Source organism: Pristiophorus japonicus, chromosome 5 (assembly GCF_044704955.1).
Source record: "Pristiophorus japonicus isolate sPriJap1 chromosome 5, sPriJap1.hap1, whole genome shotgun sequence".
Lineage (NCBI taxonomy): Eukaryota > Metazoa > Chordata > Chondrichthyes > Pristiophoridae > Pristiophorus > Pristiophorus japonicus.
In genome coordinates this window covers 169,683,888-169,706,019 of record NC_091981.1, presented here as the reverse complement: position 1 = coordinate 169,706,019, position 22,132 = coordinate 169,683,888, and the positions used below count along the sequence as shown (strand labels likewise).

Below are 22,132 nucleotides of genomic sequence, written 5' to 3'. Positions count from 1 at the left end.
TGCCAACCAGTTCTCAATCCACGTCAGCACACTACCCCCAATCCCATGCGCTTTAACTTTGCACATTAATCTCTTGTGTGGGACCTTGTCAAAGGCCTTCTGAAAGTTCAAATGCACCACATCAACTGGTTCTCCCTTGTCCACACTACTGGAAACATCCTCAAAAAATTCCAGAAGATTTGTCAAGCATGATTTCCATTTCACAAATCAATGCTGACTTGGACCTATCATGTCACCTCTTTCCAAATGTGCTGCTATGACATCCTTAATAATTTATTCCATCATTTTACCCACTACCGATGTCAGGCTGACCGGTCTATAATTCCGTTTTCTCTCTCCCTCCTTTTTTAAAAAGTGGGGTTACATTGGCTACCCTCCACTCCATAGGAACTGATCCAGAGTCTATGGAATGTTGGAAAATGACTGTGAATGCATCCGCTATTTCCAAGGCCACTTCCTTAAGTACTCTGGGATGCAGACCATCAGGCCCTGGGGATTTATCCGCCTTCAATCCCATCAATTTCCCCAACACAATTTCCCGACTAATAAGGATTTCCCTCAGTTCCTCCTACTTACTAGACCCTCTGACCCCTTTTATATCCGGAAGGTTGTTTGTATCCTCCTGAGTGAATACCGAACCAAAGTACTTGTTCAATTGGTCTGCCATTTCTTTGTTCCCCGTTATGACTTCCCCTGATTCTGACTGCAGGGGACCTACGTTTGTCTTTATTAACCTTTTTCTCTTTACATATCTATAGAAGTTTTTGCAGTCCGTCTTAATGTTCCTCTCATACTCTATTTTCCCTGCCCTAATCAAACCCTTTGTCCTCCTCTGCTGAGTTCTAAATTTCTCCCAGTCCCCGGATTCGCTGTTATTTCTGGCCAATTTGTATGCCACTTCCTTGGCTTTAATACTATCCCTGATTTCCCTTGATAGCCACGGTTGAGCCACCTTCCCTTTTTTATTTTTACGCCAGACAGGGATGTACAATTGTTGTAGTTCATCCATGTGATCTCTAAATGTCTGCCAGTGCCCATCCACTGTCAACCCCTTAAGTATCATTCGCCAATCTATCCTTGACAATTCACACCTCATACCTTCATAGTTACCCTTCTTTAAGTTCTGGACCATGGTCTCTGAATTAACTGTTTCATTCTCCATCCTAATGTAGAATTCCGCCATATTATGGTCACTCTTCTCCAAGGGGCCTTGCACAACGAGATTGCTAATTAATCCTCTCTCATTACACAACACCCCAAGATGGCTTCCCCCTAGTTGGTTCCTCGACATATTGGTCTAGAAAACCATCCCTTATGCAGTTCAGGAAATCCTCCTCCACCGTATTGCTTCCAGTTTGGTTAACCCAATCTATATGCATATTAAAGTCACCCATTATAACTGCTGCACCTTTCTTGCATGCACCCCTAATTTCCTGTTTGATGCCCTCCCCAACATCACTACTACTGTTTGGAGGTCTGTACACAACGCCCTTTGATGTTCTGCAGCTCTAACCATATAGATTCCACATCATCCAAGCTAATGTCCTTCCTAACTATTGCATTAATCTCCTCTTTAACCAGCAATGCTCCCCACCTCCTTTTCCTTTTATTCTATCCTTCCTGAATGTTGAATACCCTTGGATGTTGAGTTCCCAGCCCTGATCGTCCTGGAGCCACGTCTCTGTAATCCCAATCACATCATATCTGTTAACATCTATTTGCAGTTAATTCATCCACCTTATTACGGATACTCCTTGCATTAAGACACAAAGCCTTCAGACTTGTTTTTTAACACCCTTTGTCCTTTTAGAATTATGATGTAGTGCGGCCCTTTTTATTTCTTGCCTTTGTTTACTCAGCCTTCCACTATTGCTTTTTACCTTTCTACCATCTGTTTCTGACTCCATATTACTTCGCCCTATCTCACTGCATAGGTTCCCATCCCCCTGCCATATTAGTTTAAACACTCCCGAACTGCATTCGCAAATGTTACCCCCAGGACATCAGTTCCAGTCCTGCCCAAGTGCAAACTGTCCCTTTTGTACACGTCCCACTTCCCCCAGAATTGGTTCCAATGTCCCAGGAATTTGAATCCCTCCCTCTTGCACAAGTGCTCAAGCCACCCCTAGCTCCTTGATGGTTTCACATGTTCCTCCAAGTAGTGGTTTGCTGGTGATCACACAGGTGAGGGTCATCCATGTGATTGCAAGTCTCAAATAGTGGTTCCCAGACAAACACTTTAGGCTGGATTTTCTGCTTTGCCATTTTTGAGGTGAAAACGGACGCGGGGCGGGAAATTTATCGCCCAATTAACGTTTGCGCTTTGTGGAACAACTTTTGGCAATTGGGCCCTGTGCCAGGTGCACAGCGCAAAGGGAGGCATTGTACTACTTTTGCAGCGCAAAAACAGAAACCTCGCTAACTAAAGTGCAGGGCTGGGAGCTTTGGGAGGGGGAAAAAAAATTTCACAAAAACATTCAAAAACATTGCCAACACCCTTGCAACATAAATCACTGCAAAAATATAAAAACATTTAAAACTGGAACTTACTTTTTTTTTTAGTTTATCCAACTCACTGCTGCCGGCAGGACTGCACCACTGTTTTTCCCTGGCGGTCATCGCAGGGTGCGTTTTGGGGCATACGGGTCAGGTGATTGCGACACCGGCAAAAGTTTCAACACTGAGAGCCGTTGCACACCTGTTGCTGCTCTCCTGACAGTGCTTCTAAGCACCGGCACAAAAACCGACCCAGATCGTGCCCAGAGGCAAAAGAGCTTATTGCCCCATTTTTCGCCGCAGGTGGTCATAATCCGGCGAAAACCGGGTCACAAACGACCCGAAAATCCAGCCCAATTAGTATGTTCGAATGATTAGAAGGCAATATCTGTACGGTCTGAGAGGAGGTCATAAACTGTGACTGCAAAGCTTGATCACATTATAACTATAACTTGAACCCAGCGATTACTGGAAGTCACTTTTCTGGTGTAACATATGCATTAAGTAATTTGAGGGAACAATTTAAATTTTGTTACGTTGTGTGTGCACGCGTGTATTTGCCAGTGGCAGCCAACATGGTACATAACATAAGAATTAGGAGCAGGAGTAGGCCATTCGGCCCCTCGAGGCTGTTCTGCCATTCAATGAAATCATGGCTGATCATCTACCTCAACTCCATTTTCCTGCACTATCCCCATATCCCTTGATTCCCATAATATCCAAAAATCTACCTGTCTTGAATATACTCAATGCCCGAGCATCCACTGCCCCCTGGGGTAGAGAATTCCAAAGATTCACCACCCTCTGAGTGAAGACGTTTCTCCTCATCTCAGTCCTAAATGGCCGATCTCTTATTCTGAGACTGTGACCCCTGGTTCTAAACTCCTCAGCCAGAGGAAACATCCTCCCTGCATCTACCCTGTCAAGCCCTGTAAAAATGTTGTAAGTTTTAATGAGATCACCTTTCATTCTTTTAACTCTAGAGAATATGGACCTAGTCTACTCAATCTCTCCTTATAGGGCAATCTCCCCATTCCAGGAATCCGTCTGGTGAACCTTTATGGCACTCCCTCAATAGCAGCTCAATCCTTACATGGATAAGGAGACCAAGGGGCCAAAATTGCCCCTCCCGATAAGGAGACCAAGGGGCTGAAATTGCCCCTCCCGATAAGGAGACCAAGGGGCTGAAATTGCCCCTCCCGATAAGGAGACTAAGGGGCTGAAATTGCCCCTCCCGATAAGGAGACCAAGGGGCTGAAATTGCCCCTCCCGATAAGGAGACCAAGGGGCTGAAATTGCCCCTCCCGATAAGGAGACCAAGGGGTTGAAATTGCCCCTCCCGATAAGGAGACCAAGGGGCTGAAATTGCCCCTCCCGATAAGGAGACCAAGGGGCTGAAATTGCCCCTCCCGATAAGGCCTCTGGCCACCTGAAAGCGGCGGTGCGAAATGGCCACCATTTTGCAAATTGCTCCTCATCAAGGGCGGAGCGGTTTTCCCGCTGCAGCGTGCACGTGTCGATCCCTTACCAACTGGCGGCGACTGCTTCCCGAAATTGCCCCGTGGGAAGTATCCCTTTCGCAGAATTGCCCCGCGGGGGTGATGCCATCCCCGACAGCTTTTTGTGTCGGTGCACTCTTTGTTGGTTGGCACCACAGCCGCCATTAAAGGGGAGGCGATGCTGCCGGCGATGCCATTTTATTTTTTTCCCAAAGCAAGCGCTCTACTCGGAACCCCTACATGGCTAGCGAGCCCCAGGTGGGCAGAGGAAATGTTTCAAAGACACCATCAAAGCTTCCTTGATAAAATGCAACATCCCCACCAAAACCTGGGAGTCCCTGGCCAAAGACTGTCCTAAGTGAAGGAAGAGCATCCAGGAGGGCGCTGAGCACATCGAGCCTTATCGCCGAGAGCATGCAAAAAGCAACCGCAGGCAGCAGAAGGAGCGTGAGGCAAACCAGACTCCCCACCCACCCTTTCCTTCAACCACTGTCTGTCCCACCTGTGGCAGACTGTAATTCCTATATTGGACTGTTCAGTCACCTAAGAACTCACTTTTAGAGTGGAAGCAAGTCTTCTTCGATTTCGAGTGTGCCTATGATGATGAGTTATTTCTTATTATCGGCAGCCTGCTAGGTCGGCCCGACAATTATGTCCACAGATTCGGCGAAGCCTGGCACCACCTCTTGGGTGCCAGGCCACTGGCCCAGCAGCACCCTCATTAGTGGCCCAGTGGACCGAACTTAAAAATATGCAGACCCCCCAGCAGCTCTTCCCTTTAAGTGAAGGGGAGAGACATTGTGACATGTCAGCACGACATGCTGACGTCATTAGCGCGGCGCTGATGAGTGATCGGGGCGGCCAAGCCACTGCAAGGGCACTTCCACCCCTCAGCCGCAACGACATCCGCTCCGAGCAAAAAAAACCATCCCAGTGCCGAATATCGAGGGCACCTCCGCTGCAACAGGTGCGCCCTGTTTCGGGCGGAGGTGAATTTTTACCGCCAAAACTGTACACAATACACCAGGTGCGGCCTCACCAGGGCCCTATATAATTGGAGTAAGACGTACTTACTCTTGCACTCAAATCCTCTTGTAATAAAGGCCAACATACCATTTGCTTTCTTAATTGCTTGCTGTACCTGCATCTTAACTTTCAGTGATTTGTGTACATGGACACCCAGATCCCTCTGAACACTAACATTTCCCAATATCTCATCATTTAAAAAATACTCTGCTTTTATATTTTTCCTACCAAAGTGGATAACTTCACATTTCTCCATGTAATATTCCATTTGCCATGTTCTTGCCCACTCACTTAGTCTGTCTATATCCCTTTGAAGTCTCTTTGCAGCCTCCTCACAACTTATATTCCCACCCAACTTTGGAGTTTTTGTGTCTTAAAGGAATGTATGTTTGTTGTAAATTATTAATTCTTTAAATGCTAGCCTCTCCCCTCAGACCTAAATAGTTTCCTTTGTTTCGATTTAAGACCCTAGTTTCGGATTTAACTATATCTCTTTCAAACTTAATGTAAAATTATATCATATTATGGTCATTCTTCCCTCTGGGCCCCTTTACTACAAGGTTATTAATTAACCCTTTTTCATTGCACAATACTAGATCTAAAATAGCCTGTTCTCCAGTTGGTTCCTCAATATACTGATCTAGAAATCCATCTTGTATACAATTCATGAATTCGTCCTCTACACTATTACTGCAAATTTGGTTTGCCTAGTCTATATGTAGATTGAAATACCCCATGATTATTGTATTACCTTTGTTACATGTACCTCTAATTTTCTGAGTTATACTGTGTCCTACATTACCACTACTGTTTGGGGGCCTATAAACTCCCACCAACATTTTCTGCCCCTTGCTGTTTCTTAGCTCCACCCAAACTGATTCTACTTGTTGATTTTCCAAGCTAAAATCTTTTCTCTTTACTGTCTTTATCCCATCCTTTATCAGAACTACCTCTCCTCCTTTTCTATTTTGACCATCTCTTTTACAATTTAAGTATCCTGGAATATTTAGTTCCCAACCATGGTCACTTTGCATCCATGTCTCCGTAATGGCTATTAGATCAAACCTATTAATTTCTATCTGTGCTGTTAATTCATCTATTTGTTGCGAATGTGTCGCGCATTCAGATATAGTGCCTTTAGCTGACTTTTTTCTATATTGCCCTAATGTCACCGTAGTCAGTAATGTCCTATTACACCTTTGTTCGCCAGGGGCTCCACAGTTGAATGGGACCAGCGGCCGGGGGGAGGCCAGGGAGTCGCTGGAGGAAGGCCAGGGAGTCGCTGGAGGAAGGCCAGAACGTCGCCGGTGGAGCAGAGGTCCGAACGGAAGCGTTCACTGAGGCTTACGAAAGCATGGGGCCTTACACTAAACATCCATAAGACAAAGGTCCTCCACCAAACTGACCCCACCACAAAACACTGCCCCCGTTCATCAAAATCCACAGCGCGGTCTTGGACAACGTGGACCATTTTCTACACCTCAGGAGCCTACTATCAGCAAGGGCAGACATCGCTGTTGAGCTCCAACACCGCCTCCAGTGTGCCAGTGCAGCCTTCGGTCGCCTGAGGAAGAGAGTGTTTGAAGACCAGGACCTCAAATCTGGCACCAAGCTTATAGTCTACAGGGCAGTAGTGATACCCGCTCTCCTATATGGCTCGGAGATGTGGACCATATACAGCAGACACCTCAAAGTGCTGGAGAAATACCATCAGCACTGCCTCCGCAAGATCCTGCAAATCCACTGGGAGGATAGACACACCGTCACTGTCCTCGATCAGGCCAACATTCCCAGCATCGAAGCACTGACCACACTTGACCAGATCCATTGGGCGGGCCACATCGTCTGCATGCCCGACACAAGACTCCCAAAGCAAGCGCTCTACTCGTAACTCCTACACGGCAAGCGAGCCCCAAGTGGGCAGAGGAAATGTTTCAAGGACACCCTCAATAAAATGCAACATCCCCACCAGCACCTGGGAATCCCTGGCCTAAGACCATCCTAAGAGGAGGAAGAGCATCCGGGAGGGTGCTGAGAGCATGCAGAAACCAAGCACAGACAGCGGAAGGAGCATGCGGCAAACCAGACTCCCCACCCACCCTTTCCTTCAACTGTCCCACCTGTGACAGAGACTGTAATTCCCATATTGGACTGCAGTTACCTGAGAACTCACTTTGATTGGAAGCAAGTCTTCCTCGATTTTGAGGGACTGCCTAAGATTTGTTACTCTCTCTGTCCCTTTCTGACCCACTCTGCTTATTTTTTACCCAAAACTCTGCTCTAGAGCCTTGGCATTTCTCTTGCTGCTTTTAAACTTACTCTTTCCAGAATCCTCCCACATCCCCTTCATTAGTTTAAAGCCCTGTCTACTGCCCTAGTTATTTGTTTCGCCCAGACACTGGTTCCAGCCCTATTCAAGTGGTGCCCATCCCAATGAAACAGCTCCCTCTTTCCCCAGTACTGGTGCCAGTGTTTCATGAAGCAAAACTCCTGCCTCCCTCATCACTCTTTGAGCCATGCATTTAATTTTCTAATCTGCTTATCTCTACACCAATTGGCGTGTGGCTCAGGTAACAATCCAGAGATCATTACCTTTGAGGTAGGTACAGGAAATTTGATACGTGATGGTTGCTGAATGAAGGGATTGAATATTGTAATAGGACCTATCAAGTGATATTTCCCAACAACTCGATGCAGTTAATAGGGTCAGTACATAGTATAAATGTCCCTCCAAATCTAAAAGCTGCAATTCATTCCAGGCTGAGTGGTACCCAAGGTCACTCAACATGTGAGCCTGGACTGTGAGTGTCAGCAAAGTTAATCAACTTTAGGGACCATTGAAGTATTTTGACGATTTTTAAACAATTGTATAATTTTCTCTTGTGAAGCAATATATTTATTCTGAGCACAGTCAAATATCACATTGGTGTTTCCATAGGTGATCAAGGAGCACCCTCTGTTGGTTTGAAACAATTGCTGCAAAACTGCAGCTAGTGTCTTGTATACTCCATTTATACAGCAGCTTTAAAAAGAATATGGTCATTGATAACGAAGTATTGCTTGCTGCAAAATCTTTTCTTCCACCATAATTTAAGACAGTTACCCAAGTCATAGAGCAATAAGATCAGCATTGTTACATTATTAAATATAACAACTTTGTCATACAGCACATTGGTATATAAATGAACTGTGGTAAATGGGTAGAACAGAGCACCAACCCCATGATTCATTTCTCGCCCCTCACCATGCTGCAAAGAAAACTCAAATCTCAGTTAGGGTCCAGAGGAATTAAAGAAAAAAAATCAGAGATGTTAACTCAACATATATTTTTACAGATCTGAACTGGCTGAAAGAAATCTGGGAGCAAGTTACCCATCGGTTTAATGAAATGATGCATGATGCAGAAGCTCCTCAGGAGGAGCCAGAAAATTATAGGAAAAAATATAGGAACAATTTTCATTGCGCAACGGACTTCGGGGCCGAAATTGGCACTTTCTATAAGAGCCGTGACCAACTCACCGCCTAGCCGCTGACATTTCATAAATTGCCCTCCATGTTTTTGCTTGTGGTAATCATCCCTGCACCTCCCGTGTAGCCGCCCCATCAGGCAAGCACCGACCCCCTTCCGACTGGCGGTGACCCCCTTTCCGCCCCGCGTGGGAAATTGACACTGGGGGAGCCGCTGCCGCCATTTTATTTTAATTGTCGGCCGACTCCCAAGGTCAGGGGGCAATTTCGGCCCCTTCATCGTTAGGATGCAACAAGTAAATATTTTCCAAATCTAATCTTACATTACTTAACAAAGCAATTGTATTTCTTTTTAAATGAACACCGAAATTTTATACAGAACCCAGTAATTTATTTTTTACTCTGAACAGAAGGATTTACTTTGTTACTTGTACTTTGGAGAACCTTCCTATTACAGTGTAATGAGCCTGGTAGATGACTGCAAATAGCAACCAATATAAAACAGCTCTGTAACAGTACCTGTTGACGAAGTCTAATTATTTGCACTATAAACTGTTAAATAATTAGAAAAATGTGTTTGAAATGTGCTGGCTCTGATGATACCAATTGTGCTGAAAAACAACCTAACTGTTGTCGTTAACTAATGCAATAATTCTCGGAATCATTATTCGGTTGTTTGATGAATTCCGGGTGCCTTATTTACACTGGTAACTTGCAGGTTTCAATGGACATTTTCTAACCTCTATTAAATAGGCATAGTCTCCTTTGTGCTCCCCATTTTGCCTGCGCATGAATTATTGGGAAATTAGAGAAAAGAAACCAACAACCTTCAGAAGCATTTATATTAAAATCCAAATCATGAAGGAAAGCTGGACCCTTTTATCCTCTTCTAATAGAATTTGGCTTGATCAGACAGCCTACTGCACTTAGCTCCATCATCTGGCAGTACAAGGGGATGTTGTTTCATCGCAATTATGTCAGTCTGGCACATCGAATATGCATTAATAAACTGCACAAAACACACAATGGAGATATGCATATTTGAAAAGTCAAGAAACAATTATACCCAGTTCAAAAAAAAGCAATTAGATCATGTACAAAACACTTAAGAAGCAGTTGATTTCTTCTGTGCATGAAATAAAATGATATGGATCTACTGAGCTCAATGGCAACAAAATCACCACAGCAGTGTGCTAATTCTCTCCTTCAGTACTGGATTCACACACATGGTTCAGAAAAAATAATGTAACCAAGTACTACTTCTATGTAGGCTGAGAAAATGGCATCCAGGAGTGAGTATTAAAAGAGGGGAGCTGGAAGAGCTTTGTAACAGCTAACACTTCTGGAGTAATAGCTTTCACTTTTTTTATAAATAGTTTCCATAGCGGAAACCATTTTACAGCAACAATTATAGACATTTGACTGCTTATTTAGTATTGCCAAAAATAAAAATTAAAAAGAAAATTGGTCTGAGGCTGAAAGCAGGATTAACAGCTTGACGGAGTAAGATTAAAGTAAAAATTATTGTGGTTAAATTAAATACATTATTCTGAGTGTGTGATTTATTTTATTATTAGTGGGCAAAGGAATGATGTCTCATACACATATGTACAGGGGGTACAGAAATGGAGAATATTCTAGATACAAAACATCATTTTAAGGGGATGCTAACATTTCTAGAAACTGCGGGTGGAAATTGCCTTGCACCACATTTAGTAAATTGAAACCCTGGAACACCATCCTTTTTCAAAGTTCACTGTGCCTCTAGCATTAGAAATGCAGCAATGCAATCTACTATCACCAGATGAATGCTTGCAAATGTCATAATCCTTGACTAATAGTGAAAATAAATTATACCCCAATGCACTTTACAGTTATCACCAAGTTTCTGAACATTGCTGTACCATGTTTCAAGTAACAGTTCTCTTCCACCCTAACCCAAAAACTGTTGACTGGTGGGCTAGAAGGGATCCCATAATGACTACACTATCAGATTTTTGGCTATCTCAGAGCATAATAGCTCCAGAATTCCGTATTGTACATTTTTTCTGTATTTGCTCTGTTTCTGTCGCTGTATACTAAAAGAATGTGTCTTTGCAATTATAGTTTTCCTTTGGGTAGCTGGCACTGTCTTCCAGACATTAGACCAGGGTATCAATATTTCATGGGGTTTTCCCACATAGAAATACAGCAAAACTGTATAGGAATTTTCTTATATTCAAGTTAAAGGGATGATCTATTAACATTGAAAATACTGATACTGTGATCAGCGCCACAACTTGCTAGCTGTAACCAGTTGCTGTCATCCTCATCGTTATAACCTGCTCTTCCCACAGGTCGTCTCCACCGCAGCCGCTTAACAGTTAGAGTATGGCATTGTCTGAAACAAAGCAGTTAAGGGAAGTAACTAAGAAACCAAGTTGGTCATAAATATCAGACTGATCTGAGATTGAATGTAAATTCCATTATTCATATAATTAGTGCAATATGATTCAGTGTTGTCAGCTGTGAGAGACTGACTTGTCAAAATGTTCAGGTAGAGAATACAGTAGAATTACCATAGTTATTAACAGTAATGACAATTTATCATCCCATTTGTAATTTACCCCAAATCAAGCTGTATATCAAATCCAAGCTTGAATACTTCATCAGGTCCAACAAACGCATGGCCATGATGAAATTTATAACACCAATTTCTGAAGGTTTAGAATCACAGAAATGTCAGTAGGGTGGGTCTACTTACCCAATTATTATTCAACTGAATGTACACTGCATCCGTGTCATGGATCAGATGTCTTTTTTATAACAGGGAACCAAAAACTGCACACCATACTTCAACTGTGCTCTTATCATCATGTTTTTTGCTTTTGCCTCAAAAAACCCAGAATCTAATTTTCTCTTTTTAATGACGTTTCAACTATCACTTTGCTTTTAAAGATCTGTGTATTTGCACCCCTAGGTTTATCTGCTCCTCCTCCAACCCTATTAAGATATATTTCCATTCTGTTCTTTTCCAAAAAGTATACTACTGTACATCTATTCACATTTAACAGCATTTGCCATTTTTCTGCCCTGGAGGTAAGGGTTAGAGGAAATGTGCATGTTCTGTAATCTTCTGCATTCTTCCACACATTAGAAAATTTAGATATTTCTTCAAAAGCTCATGTTCAAACTATTCATATTCATATGGAAAACAAGAGATGGTCTAACGGATATCCAGGGGGCACACAATTAGCTACCGCTGGCTAATCCTAAATTAATTTATTCCTACTCTTAGTTTTCTATGGGCCTTTTGTTGCATTTTTCAATACATTCATTTCCAATCATTCTGTATTGTCTGGGATAGGTCTTTTTGCACTCTACTGGCAGGGATTATCGGATCACATCTAGGCCCATTTGAACGATGTTGTCACCTTCTTTTCTCTACTGCAAACCATCATCTTAAATCCCTCTCCCCTGTCTCCTCCATGTTCTCTTCCAACCAGTGTGAGGAGCTCATGGACTTCTTTGTCACTAAGATTGAGACCATCCCTTCAGCTGGCTCTGCCACTTCCCTAGCCCTGAACTTGCATCTTTCTCTACTTTCTCTCATCTCCCCTCATGCCCTCTCTGAGCTCATCTTGTCCACGAGACCCACCTCCTGCTCCCTCGACCCTATTCCCACCAAACTGTTGACCATACAACCTCCCTTCCTGGCTCCCATTTTAGCTGATATTGTTAACAGTTCTCTCTCCTCAGGTACTGTCCCCCTCTCCTTCATATCTGCTGTCATCACCCTCTCCACAGAAAACCAACCCTTGACCCCTCCGTCCGTGCAAACTACCGCTCCAGCTCCAACCTCCCTTTCCTCTACTAAGTCTTTGAACGTGCTGTTACCTCTCAAATCCGTGTCCATCTTTCCTGGACCTCCCTCTTTGAATCCTTCCAATTGGATTTCTGCCCCTGCCACAGTACCAAAACAGCTCTCAAAGTCACAAATGACATCCTACGTGACTATGACAGTAGCAAACTTCTCATCCTTCCCAACTTCTGTGCAGACTTTGACACGGTTGATTACAGCATCCTCGTCCAATGCCTCTCCACTTTCATCCAGCTGGGTGGGATTGCACTCCATACTTATCTATGCAGTCGTAGCCAGTGAATCACCTGAAATGGCTTCTCTTCTTGCTCTTGCACCGTTAGCTCTGGTGTCCTACGGATCTATCCTTGGCCCCCTCCTATTTCTCATCTACATGATGCCCCTTGGCGACATCATCCGAAAGCACAGCGTCAGTTTCCACAGAAATGCTGACTATCTCTCTCGAACCACCCCTACGCCCCACTGTCTCTAAATTGTCTGACTGCTTGTCTGATATCCAGAGCTGGATGAGTAGAAATTTCCAACTAAACATTGGAAAGACCTATGCCATTGCCTTCAGTCCTCACCACAAACTCCGTTCCTTAGCCACCAACTCCATCCCTCTCCCTCACAACTGTCTGAGGCTGAGTCAGACAGTTCACAATCTTATTGTCATATTTGACCCTGAGACGAGTTTTCAACCACATAACCACACAATCACTAAGGCCACCTATTTCCACTTCTGTAATATCGCCTGACTCCGCCCCGCATCAGCTCATTTGCTGCTGAAACCCTCATCCAAGCCTTTGTCAGCTCTAAACTTGATTATTCCAACGCACTCCGCCGGCCACCCATTTTCTATCCTCTGTAAACTTGAGGTCATCTAAAACTTTGCTGCCCGTATCATAACTCTCAATGTCCCATTCAATTTATTAATGATTTAGATGAAGGAATTGAATGTAATATCTCCAAGTTTGCAGATGACACTAAGCTGGGTGGCAGTGTGAGCTGTGAGGATGCTAAGAGGCTGCAGGGTGACTTGGACAGGTAAGGCGAGTGGGAAAATGCATGGAGGATGCAGTATAATGTGGATAAGTGTGAGGTAATCCACTTTGGTGGCAAAAACACGAAGGCAGATTATTATCTGAATGGTGACAGATTAGTAAAAGGGGAGGTGCAACGAGACCTGGATATCATGGTACATCAGTCACTGAAAGTAGGCATGCAGGTACAGCAGCAGTAAAAAAAAGCAAATGGCATGTTGGCCTTCATAGCGAGAGGATTTGAGTATAAGAGCAGGGCGGTCTTGCTGCAGTTGTACAGGGCCTTGGTGAGACCACACCTTACCTTGAGTATTGTGTGCAGTTTTGGTCTCCTAATCTGAGGAAGGACATTCTTGCTATTGAGGGAGTGCAGCGAAGGTTCACCAGACTGATTCCCGGGATGGCAGGACTGACAAAAGAAGAAAGACTGGATCGACTAGGCTTATATTCACTGGAATTTAGAAGAATGAGAGGGATCGCATAGAAGCATATAAAATTCTGACGGGAGTGGACAGGTTAGATGCAGGAAGAATGTTCCCGATGTTGGGGAAGTCCAGAACCAGTCTAAGGATAAGGGAGATGAGGAGAAACCTTTTCACCCAGAGAATTGTGAACCTATGGAATTCTCTACCACAGAAAGCTGTTGAGTCCAGTTCAAGGGAATTAGATGTGGCCCTTATGGCTAAAGGGATCAGGGGGTATGGAGAGAAAGCAGGAGTGGGGTACTGAATTTGCATGATCAGCCACGATCTTATTGAATGGCGGTGCAGGCTCGAAGGGCCAAATGGTCTGCTCCTGCACCTATTTTCTATGTTTCTATTCACCCATCACCCCTGTGCTCGTTGATCTACATTGGCTCTCAGTTAAGCAACTGCTAGATTTTAAAATTTCCCTCGTTTTCAAATCCCTCCATGGCCTCAACCCTCCCTATCTCTGTAATCTCCTCCAGCCCTAGTACCCTCCGAGATATCTACACTTTTCCAATTCTGGCCTCTTGAGCATCCCTGATTTTAATCACTCCACTATTGATGCCATGTCTTCAGCTGCCAAGGCCCTACGCTCTGGAATTCTCTCCCTAAACCTCTCTGCCTCTCTTTCCTCCTTCAAGATGTTCCTTTAACATAGAAAACATAGAAAATAGGTGCAGGAGTAGGCCATTCAGCCCTTCTAGCCTGCACCGCCATTCAATGAGTTAATGGCTGAACATGCACTTCAGTACCCCTACCTCTCATCTGCCCTAATATCTCCTACTGTGCCCCGGTTTAAAATTTTTTGATAACACTCCTGTGAAGCGCCTTGGGATATTTTACTACACTAAAGGCACTATATAAATACAAGATGTATACAATGGAGTGATTTACTGACTTTACACTTCCTGCAAGGAACCTTGCATAGGAACAGGAATAGGCCACTTAGCCCCTCATTCAATTAGATCATGGCTGATTTGTACCTCAACTCCATATCCCTGTATATACTTATCTAATAAAAGTCTATCGATCTTGTCTTGAAAACTACAATTGGATTAGCATCCACAGCATTTTGAGGCTCCCAGATTTTCACTACCTTTGTTCAAAAAATGCTACTTCATTTCACTTCTCAATGGCCTAGCTTTAATTTTATTATGCTCTCTTGTGCTGGATTCCCCCACCAGAAGGAATAATTTATCTGCATCAACTGTATCAAATCCCTTTATTATTTAACACCTTGATTACATCACCCCTCAATCTTCTAAACACAAGGGAATGCAAATCAAGTTTATGCCACCTGTCCTCATAATTTAGCCCTTTTAGCCCTGGTAAAATTCATAAAATTAGATAGGATTACATAGGATATATGGCACAGAAACAGGCCATTCGGCGCAACCAGTCCATGCTGGCAATTATGCTCCACTCGAGCCTCCTCCTGTTTTTCCTCATCTAAATCTATCAGCCTAATCCTCTATTCCTTTCTCCCTCATATGCTTGTACAGCCTCACCTTAAATGCATCTATACTATTCACTTCAACGTGCTAGTGAGTTCCACATTCTCACCACTCTTTGAGTAAATAAGTTTCTTCTAAATTCCCTATTGGATTTCTTATATTGATGGCCTCTAGTTATGCTTTTCCCCACAAGTGGAAATATTCTCTCTGTATCCACTCTATTCCTTTCATAAGTTTAAAAACCTCTATTAGATCACCCCGCAGCCTTCTTTTTTCAAGAGATAAGAAACCTAGCCTGTTCATCCTTTACTGATATGTATACGCTCGCATTTCTGGTATCATCCATATAAATTTTCTCTGCACCCTCTCCAGTGCCTCTATATCCTTTTTATAATATGGCGACCAGAACTGTACCCAGTACTGCAAGTGTGGTCGAACCAAAGTTCGATACAGGTTTAGCATAATTTCCCTACTTTTCAATTCTATCCCTCTAGAAATAAACCCTAGTGCTTGGTTTGCTTTTTTTTAATGGCCTTGCTAACCTGTGGCGCAACTTTTAGTGATTTGTGTATTTGTATTCCGAGATCCCTTTGTTCCTCTACCTCACCTAGACTTGCACCTTCCAATTAATAAGTGGCCTCCCTATTCTTCCTACCAAAATGTACCTCACATTTATCTGTGTTGAACTTCATTTGCCAATTATTTGCCCATTCTGCAAGTTTATAATGTCCTCCTGTAATTTGTTGCAGTCCTCCTCCGTATTGGTATCATCCACAAATTTAGAAATTATGTTTTTGATTCCAAAGTCTAAATCGTTAATATAAATTGTGAACAACAGTGGTCCCAGCACTGATCCTTGTGGAACTACCCACCTTCTGCCACTGTGAATAGCTACCCTTTATTCCACTCTCTGCTTTCTGTCTTGAAGCCAGCTAGCGATTCATTCTGCTACTTGTCCCCTGACTCAGCATTCTCTGACCTTATTCATTAATCTATTACGGGGTACCTTATCGAAGGCCTTTTTAAAATCTAGATAAATTACATCTACTGTATTGCCATTGTCTACTCTCTCTGTTACCTCTTCAAAAAATTCAATAAGGTTGGTCAAGCAAGATTTTCCCTTTTGAAATCCATGTTGACTTCATTATTATACTTTTTGTAGTCGAGCTCCAGTACGCGGACGATGCCTGCGTCTGCACACACACAGAGGCTGAACTCCAGGACATAGTCGACGTATTTACTGAGGTGTACGAAAGCATGTGCCTTACGCTAAACATGAGCAAGACAAAGGTCCTCCACCAGCCTGTCCTCGCCGCACAGCATTGCCCCCCAGTCATCAATATCCACGGCGCGGCCCTGGACAACGTGGACCACTCTCTTTATCTCGGGAACCTCCTATCAGCAAGAGCAGGCATTGACGACGAGATCAAACACCGCATCCAGTGTGCCAGTGCAGCCTTTGACCGCCTGAGGAAAAGAGTGTTTGAAGACCGGACCCTCAAAACTGTCACCAAGCTCATGGTCTACAGGATTGTAGTAATACCAGCCCTCCTGTATGGCTCAGCAAGATCCTACAAATCCTCTGGGAGGACAGACGTACCAATGTTAGCGTCATCGTCCAGACCAACATCCCCAGCATCGAAGCACTGACCACATTTGATCAGTTCCACTGGGTAGGCCACATCGTTGGCATGCCAGACACGAGACTCCCAAAGCAAGCGCTCTACTCGGAACTCCTTCACGGCAAAGGAGCCAAAGGTGGGCAGCGGAAACGTTACAAGGACACCCTCAAAGCTTCCCTGATAAAGTGCGACATCCCCACTGACCCTGGCCAAAGACCATCCGAAGTGGAGGAAGTGCATCTGGGAGGGCGCTGTGCTCTTTGAATCTCGTCGCCGAGAGCATGCAGAAATCAAGCGCAGGCAGCAGAAAGAGCGTGCAGCAAACCAATCCCACCCACCCCTTCCCTCAACGACTATCTGTCCCACCTGTGACAGAGACTGGTTCTCATATTGGACTGTACTGCCACCTAAGAACTCATGTTAAGAGTGGAAGCAAGTCTTCCTCGATTCCGAGGGACTGCCTATGATGATGATGACTTTTTGTTTCTAGATGTTCTTCTATTCTGGTGAACCAACACTGTATCCCTTCCAAGATATAGATCTGACAATGTAGCACCCCCTCAGTACTACACTGACGTGTCTTGATAGATTATGTGCTCAAGTCCTGGAGCGGGCTTAAACTCACAACCTTCTGATCATGTGACGAAAATGCTACCAATTGACACTAAGATTTGATACTACTGTAGTCGATTAGCAAAGCTAACAAAATGTCAGTAAGAATTTCTACAGAAGAACATTTGCAGCTGTGATAAAATTGTGATGTTTGCAGAATCTGCTTGAATAATTTGCTGGATTACTTCATATTCTGTAGCTTGCAATGGCTTTATTTGCTTTCAAATGCACTATTAATTATTTGTTTTATTAATCTATACAAGTATTGTAGATTAGTGTAACCTGTTCAGACATCTGGGCCCTTAATGCAGAATAAACGTTAATATAAATATTTAAAGAAATATACTTCAAGGAACGCTCCTACAAATTTTCCAAGCATTTGGCATTTCCTTCAATAAAAAAATAAATTTGAAGTGAAGAACATTTAGGAACTGAAAAAGCCTAAACAAGTCTGGCCCTGTTTCATAGTTCAACCACAACTACACTTTTTCTCACCAAATCCTTTCTTCAGAAAAGCTTGCTTTTTCAATCTATTTATACTGCCTGCTTCAGTGACCTTGCTCAGAAGCTCATTCCACAATTCTAATATCATTTAGGTCGAAAAACTCCTTCTGACTTCCAAATTTCATCTACGCAGGTATTTTATTATTTAATTCTCCTGTGCCACACAAGGGGATGAATGCATCCATCATGGGTACGTGTATTAATTTTTTTGGAGCATCTGGACATCACAATGTGAAAGTAGTGAACACAGAACCCAATGCTTCCCAACTTTTAGCAGTGAGCTGAGTGACTTTAATTTACATTTCTACAGGGCAGTCATTTTAGATTTTTAATGAGATTAAAAATCCTGCTCACTGAGAAGGCAATATACTTGTGTATTAAAATTAATCATTCAACACTAAAGGTAGTCAGTGCTCTAAAATAAACGCAGGAACTCTACAATGGCTGCATTGATCCCACAGAGTTGGCAGATTAAAAAAAATCTCAAAGAGTTACATTTCATTGTGCAATTTAAGAGATATAAATATTCAGGAAAAGCAATCATGAATTGTGCAAGCATTTTCTAGAGTATCCCTTTCAGGATTTGAAACACAGCATCCAATATGAATTCCCATGCAAAAACATATTTTAAACTATTCCTTACCCTGGCTCAAAGCACATTTTGTTGAGAAAAATTATGCTTAATGTTAATCCTGCAGAAATAACAAGCTCAAAAAGCTACTCATTCACCTCTGCTGCAAAGTGCATCTTAGTAAAGAAAAACTGAGCTCAGAAGTTTGATGCTTCCTGCGATGAATGCGTGCTAACGCTCACTGCTAACACTCAAATGATGGAATTACCACCTGCCACTGCTTGTGGTAGCACACCCCAGCATGAGTCCCTACCTTCAGGACAGGTGAGAAAATTGAGGGAATAATATTCAAATACTTTCTCCTAACAGCTTTTATATATAATCCAAATTGGGGGAGGGAGTGAAGGGAAGAAATAGTACTGCATGAAGTTAATGAACTGCAAACTTTCTTCAAAAGCTAGATTGAGTTGCATATGTTGCTGTTTGTTCCAGCAGCAATGCAAAATCTAAGTTTTAAAAAGCAAGTTCAGTCACTACATACACATGCATACACAGATAGATTCAACAACTGGTCCTCCCCAATGATTATCTCACTTAATTAAAGATGAGGCAACCTTCACTTTGTTTCCTACTCCAAGTTTTTTCTTTGCATTTAAAAGATGGAAAAGTCTAAAACCTCCACGCCTTCCATTTTTGTCTGTGGTCCAGGAGGTTGGGAAGAGCAGGCTCATTAGCATGTATCTCTTCGCACTGGTAAAGCTGCATTGATGATGATATGCTGAAGGGCTTTAACAGTGAAGGAGAATTCTTTCACTCAAGAACAAATTTGGCTTCGGCTGAATTTGCACTACAGCTTTAGCATTGGTATAAAGCGAGTAGTTAAAGTAAATGTTGGTCCCTTCGAGGAGGAGACTGGGGAATTAATAATGGGAAACGGAAATGGCGGAGACTTTGAACAAATATTTTGTATCGGTCTTCGTGGTCGAAGACACTAAAAGCATCCCAAAAATTGGACTATTGGGGGGGGATAAAACAATCACGAGCACTAGAGAAAAATTACTAGGCAAACTAATGGAACTAAAGTGGACAAGTCCCCTGGACCTGATGGCCTGCATCCTAGGGTCTTAAAAGAAATGGGTGCAGAGATAGTGAATGCATTGGTTGTAATCTACCACAATTTTCTGGATTCTGGAGAGGTCCAAGCGCACTGGAAAAACGCAAATATAACGCCCCTATTTAAGAAAGGAGGGAGATAGAAAGCAGAAACTATAGACCAGTTAGCCTAACATCTGTCACTGGAAAATTCTGGAGTCCATCATTCAGGAAGCAGTAGCAGGACATTTAGAAAATCGTAATGCAGTCAAGCAGAGCCAGCAAGGTTTTATGAAAGGGAAATCATGTTTGACAAATTTGCTGGAGTTCTTTGAGGATGTAACGAGCAGGATGGATAAAAGGAAACCAGTAGAAGTTGTGTATTTGGATTTCCAGAAAGCATTTGATAAGGTGTCACACAAAAGGTTATTGCACAAGGTAAGAGTTCACGGTTGGGGGTAATATATTAGCATGGATAGAGGATTGGTTAACTAACAGAAAACAGAGAGTTGGGATAAATGGGTCATTTTCAGGTTGGCAAACTGTAAATAGTGGGGTGCCACAGGGATCTCTGCTGGGGCCTCAATTATTAACAATCTATATTAACGACTTGGATGAAGGGACCGAGTGTAATGTAGCCAAATTTGCTGATGATACAAAGATAGGTGGGAAAGCAAGTTGTGAGGAGGACGCAAAAAATCTACAGAGGGATTATAGATAGGCTAAGCGACTGGGCAAAAATTTGGCTGCTGGAGTATAATGTGGGAAAATGTGAGCTTATCCACTTTGGTATGAAAAATAAAAAAGCAAATTATTATTTAAATAGGGAGAGATTACAAAATGCAGAGGGATCTGGGGGTCCTTGTACATGAAACACAAAAAGTTAGTATGCAGGTACAGCAAGTAATTAGGAAGGCAAATGGAATGTTGGCCTTAATTGCAAGGGGGATGGAGTATAAAAGTAGGGAAGTCCTGCTACAACTGTACAGGGTATTGGTAAGACCACCCCTGGAGTACAGCGTACAGTTTTGGTCTCCTTATTTAAGGATATACTTGCATTGGAAGCAGTTCAGAAGGTTCACGAGGTTGATTCCTGAGATGAAGGATTTGTCATATGAAGAAAGGTTGAGCAGGTTGGGCCTATACTCATTGGAATTTAGAAGACTGAGAGGTGATCTTACTGAAACAGATAAAATTCTGAGGGGGCAGAGTAAATGCAGAAAGGATGTTTTCCCTCGTGGGGGAATCTTGAACCGGGGACCTGGGGCCCAAGTTTCGAGCCGCGCCTAGAACGGCGCAGTCCCGACCTGGAGGCCTGTTTTTCGCGCCACAAAGTGCGCCTAAAAAAACCCTCCAGATTCTCCACCTCCCTGCAGGTCCTCTGGCCCTCGGCGCAGTGCAGCAGGAGCTGTAGGGGGCGGAGCCAGGTCCCTGCGCTGAAAACAGTGCCGGGACCTCTGCACATGCGCTACAGTGGGCACGCAAGTGCAGTAGCTCCAAGCGCCCGAAACTGTGTGGGAGGGGCCAAAGCACGCAGCCCCTAGCCCTGGCCGAATGGCCTCACTGCGGCTGCATGAATAAGGCTCCTCCCACGGCCAGCTCCTGCTTCCTCCCGACCCGACTCCCGCTTCCTGCCTCCGGACCGGGCCGGACCCGACTCCCCCGCCACCCCCGACCCGACTCCCGCTCCCCCGCCCCCACCCGACCCGACTCCCGCTTCCCCCCCCCCCCCGAATGGACCCGACCCGACTCCCGCTCCCCCCCGACTGGACCCGACCCGACTCCCGCTCTCTCCCCCCCCCCCCCCCCCGACTCCCGCTCTCTTTCCCCCCCCCCCCCCCCGACTCCCGCTCTCTTTCCCCCCCCCCCCCCCCCCGACTCCCGCTCTCTTTCTCCCCCCCCCCCCCCGATTGGACCCGACCCACTCCCGCCACCTCCCCCCCCCCGGACTGGATCCGACCTGACCTCCCTCTCCCTCCCTCCCTCCCCCCGACCCGAACCGAACCGACCTCCCTCCCTCCCACCACCCCCCCCGACCCGACCCAACGCCACCTACCTGTAAATCTGGTGCTGGGGATGGGCCCTGCCCGAAGTCTCGGGCCCGGCCCATTCAGCCTCCCTCCCCCTTCTCCTTCCTCCCCCCCCCCCCATCTCCTTCCCCCCCCCCCATCTCCTTCCCCCCCCCCCCATCTCCCCTTTATTCCCTTCTCCCCCTCCCCCTTCTCCCCCATCCCTCCCCCTTCTCCCCCATCCCTCCCTCTGCTCCCCCCCTCTCTCCCCGTCAGAAACATAGACACTGACAGACAGAGAATGAGAGACACACACAGACAGACAGAGAGATAGAGACACTGACAGAGACACACTGGGGGGGGGGGGGGGGCATCCCAGCACACTGTTGGAGGGCTCCCCGGTGCTGCAGTCGGTAAGTAGAAAATGTTTT

The 22,132-nt window shown here is 44.5% G+C and overlaps 1 protein-coding gene across 3 annotated transcripts in view; it reads right to left on the bottom strand.

The window, feature by feature from the left end:
- Positions 1 to 10,033: 10,033 nt before the first annotated feature.
- elp2 (elongator acetyltransferase complex subunit 2) overlaps positions 10,034 to 22,132 on the bottom strand; it is a 197,779-nt gene continuing 185,680 nt past the window's right edge. For all 3 annotated transcript variants that reach the window (XM_070881084.1, XM_070881085.1, XM_070881086.1), the window contains one exon: positions 10,034 to 10,869. In XM_070881084.1, coding sequence (XP_070737185.1) covers positions 10,713 to 10,869 — 157 coding nt within the window. In that variant the 3' untranslated portion in view covers positions 10,034 to 10,712. The remainder of the gene's footprint in view (positions 10,870 to 22,132) is intronic.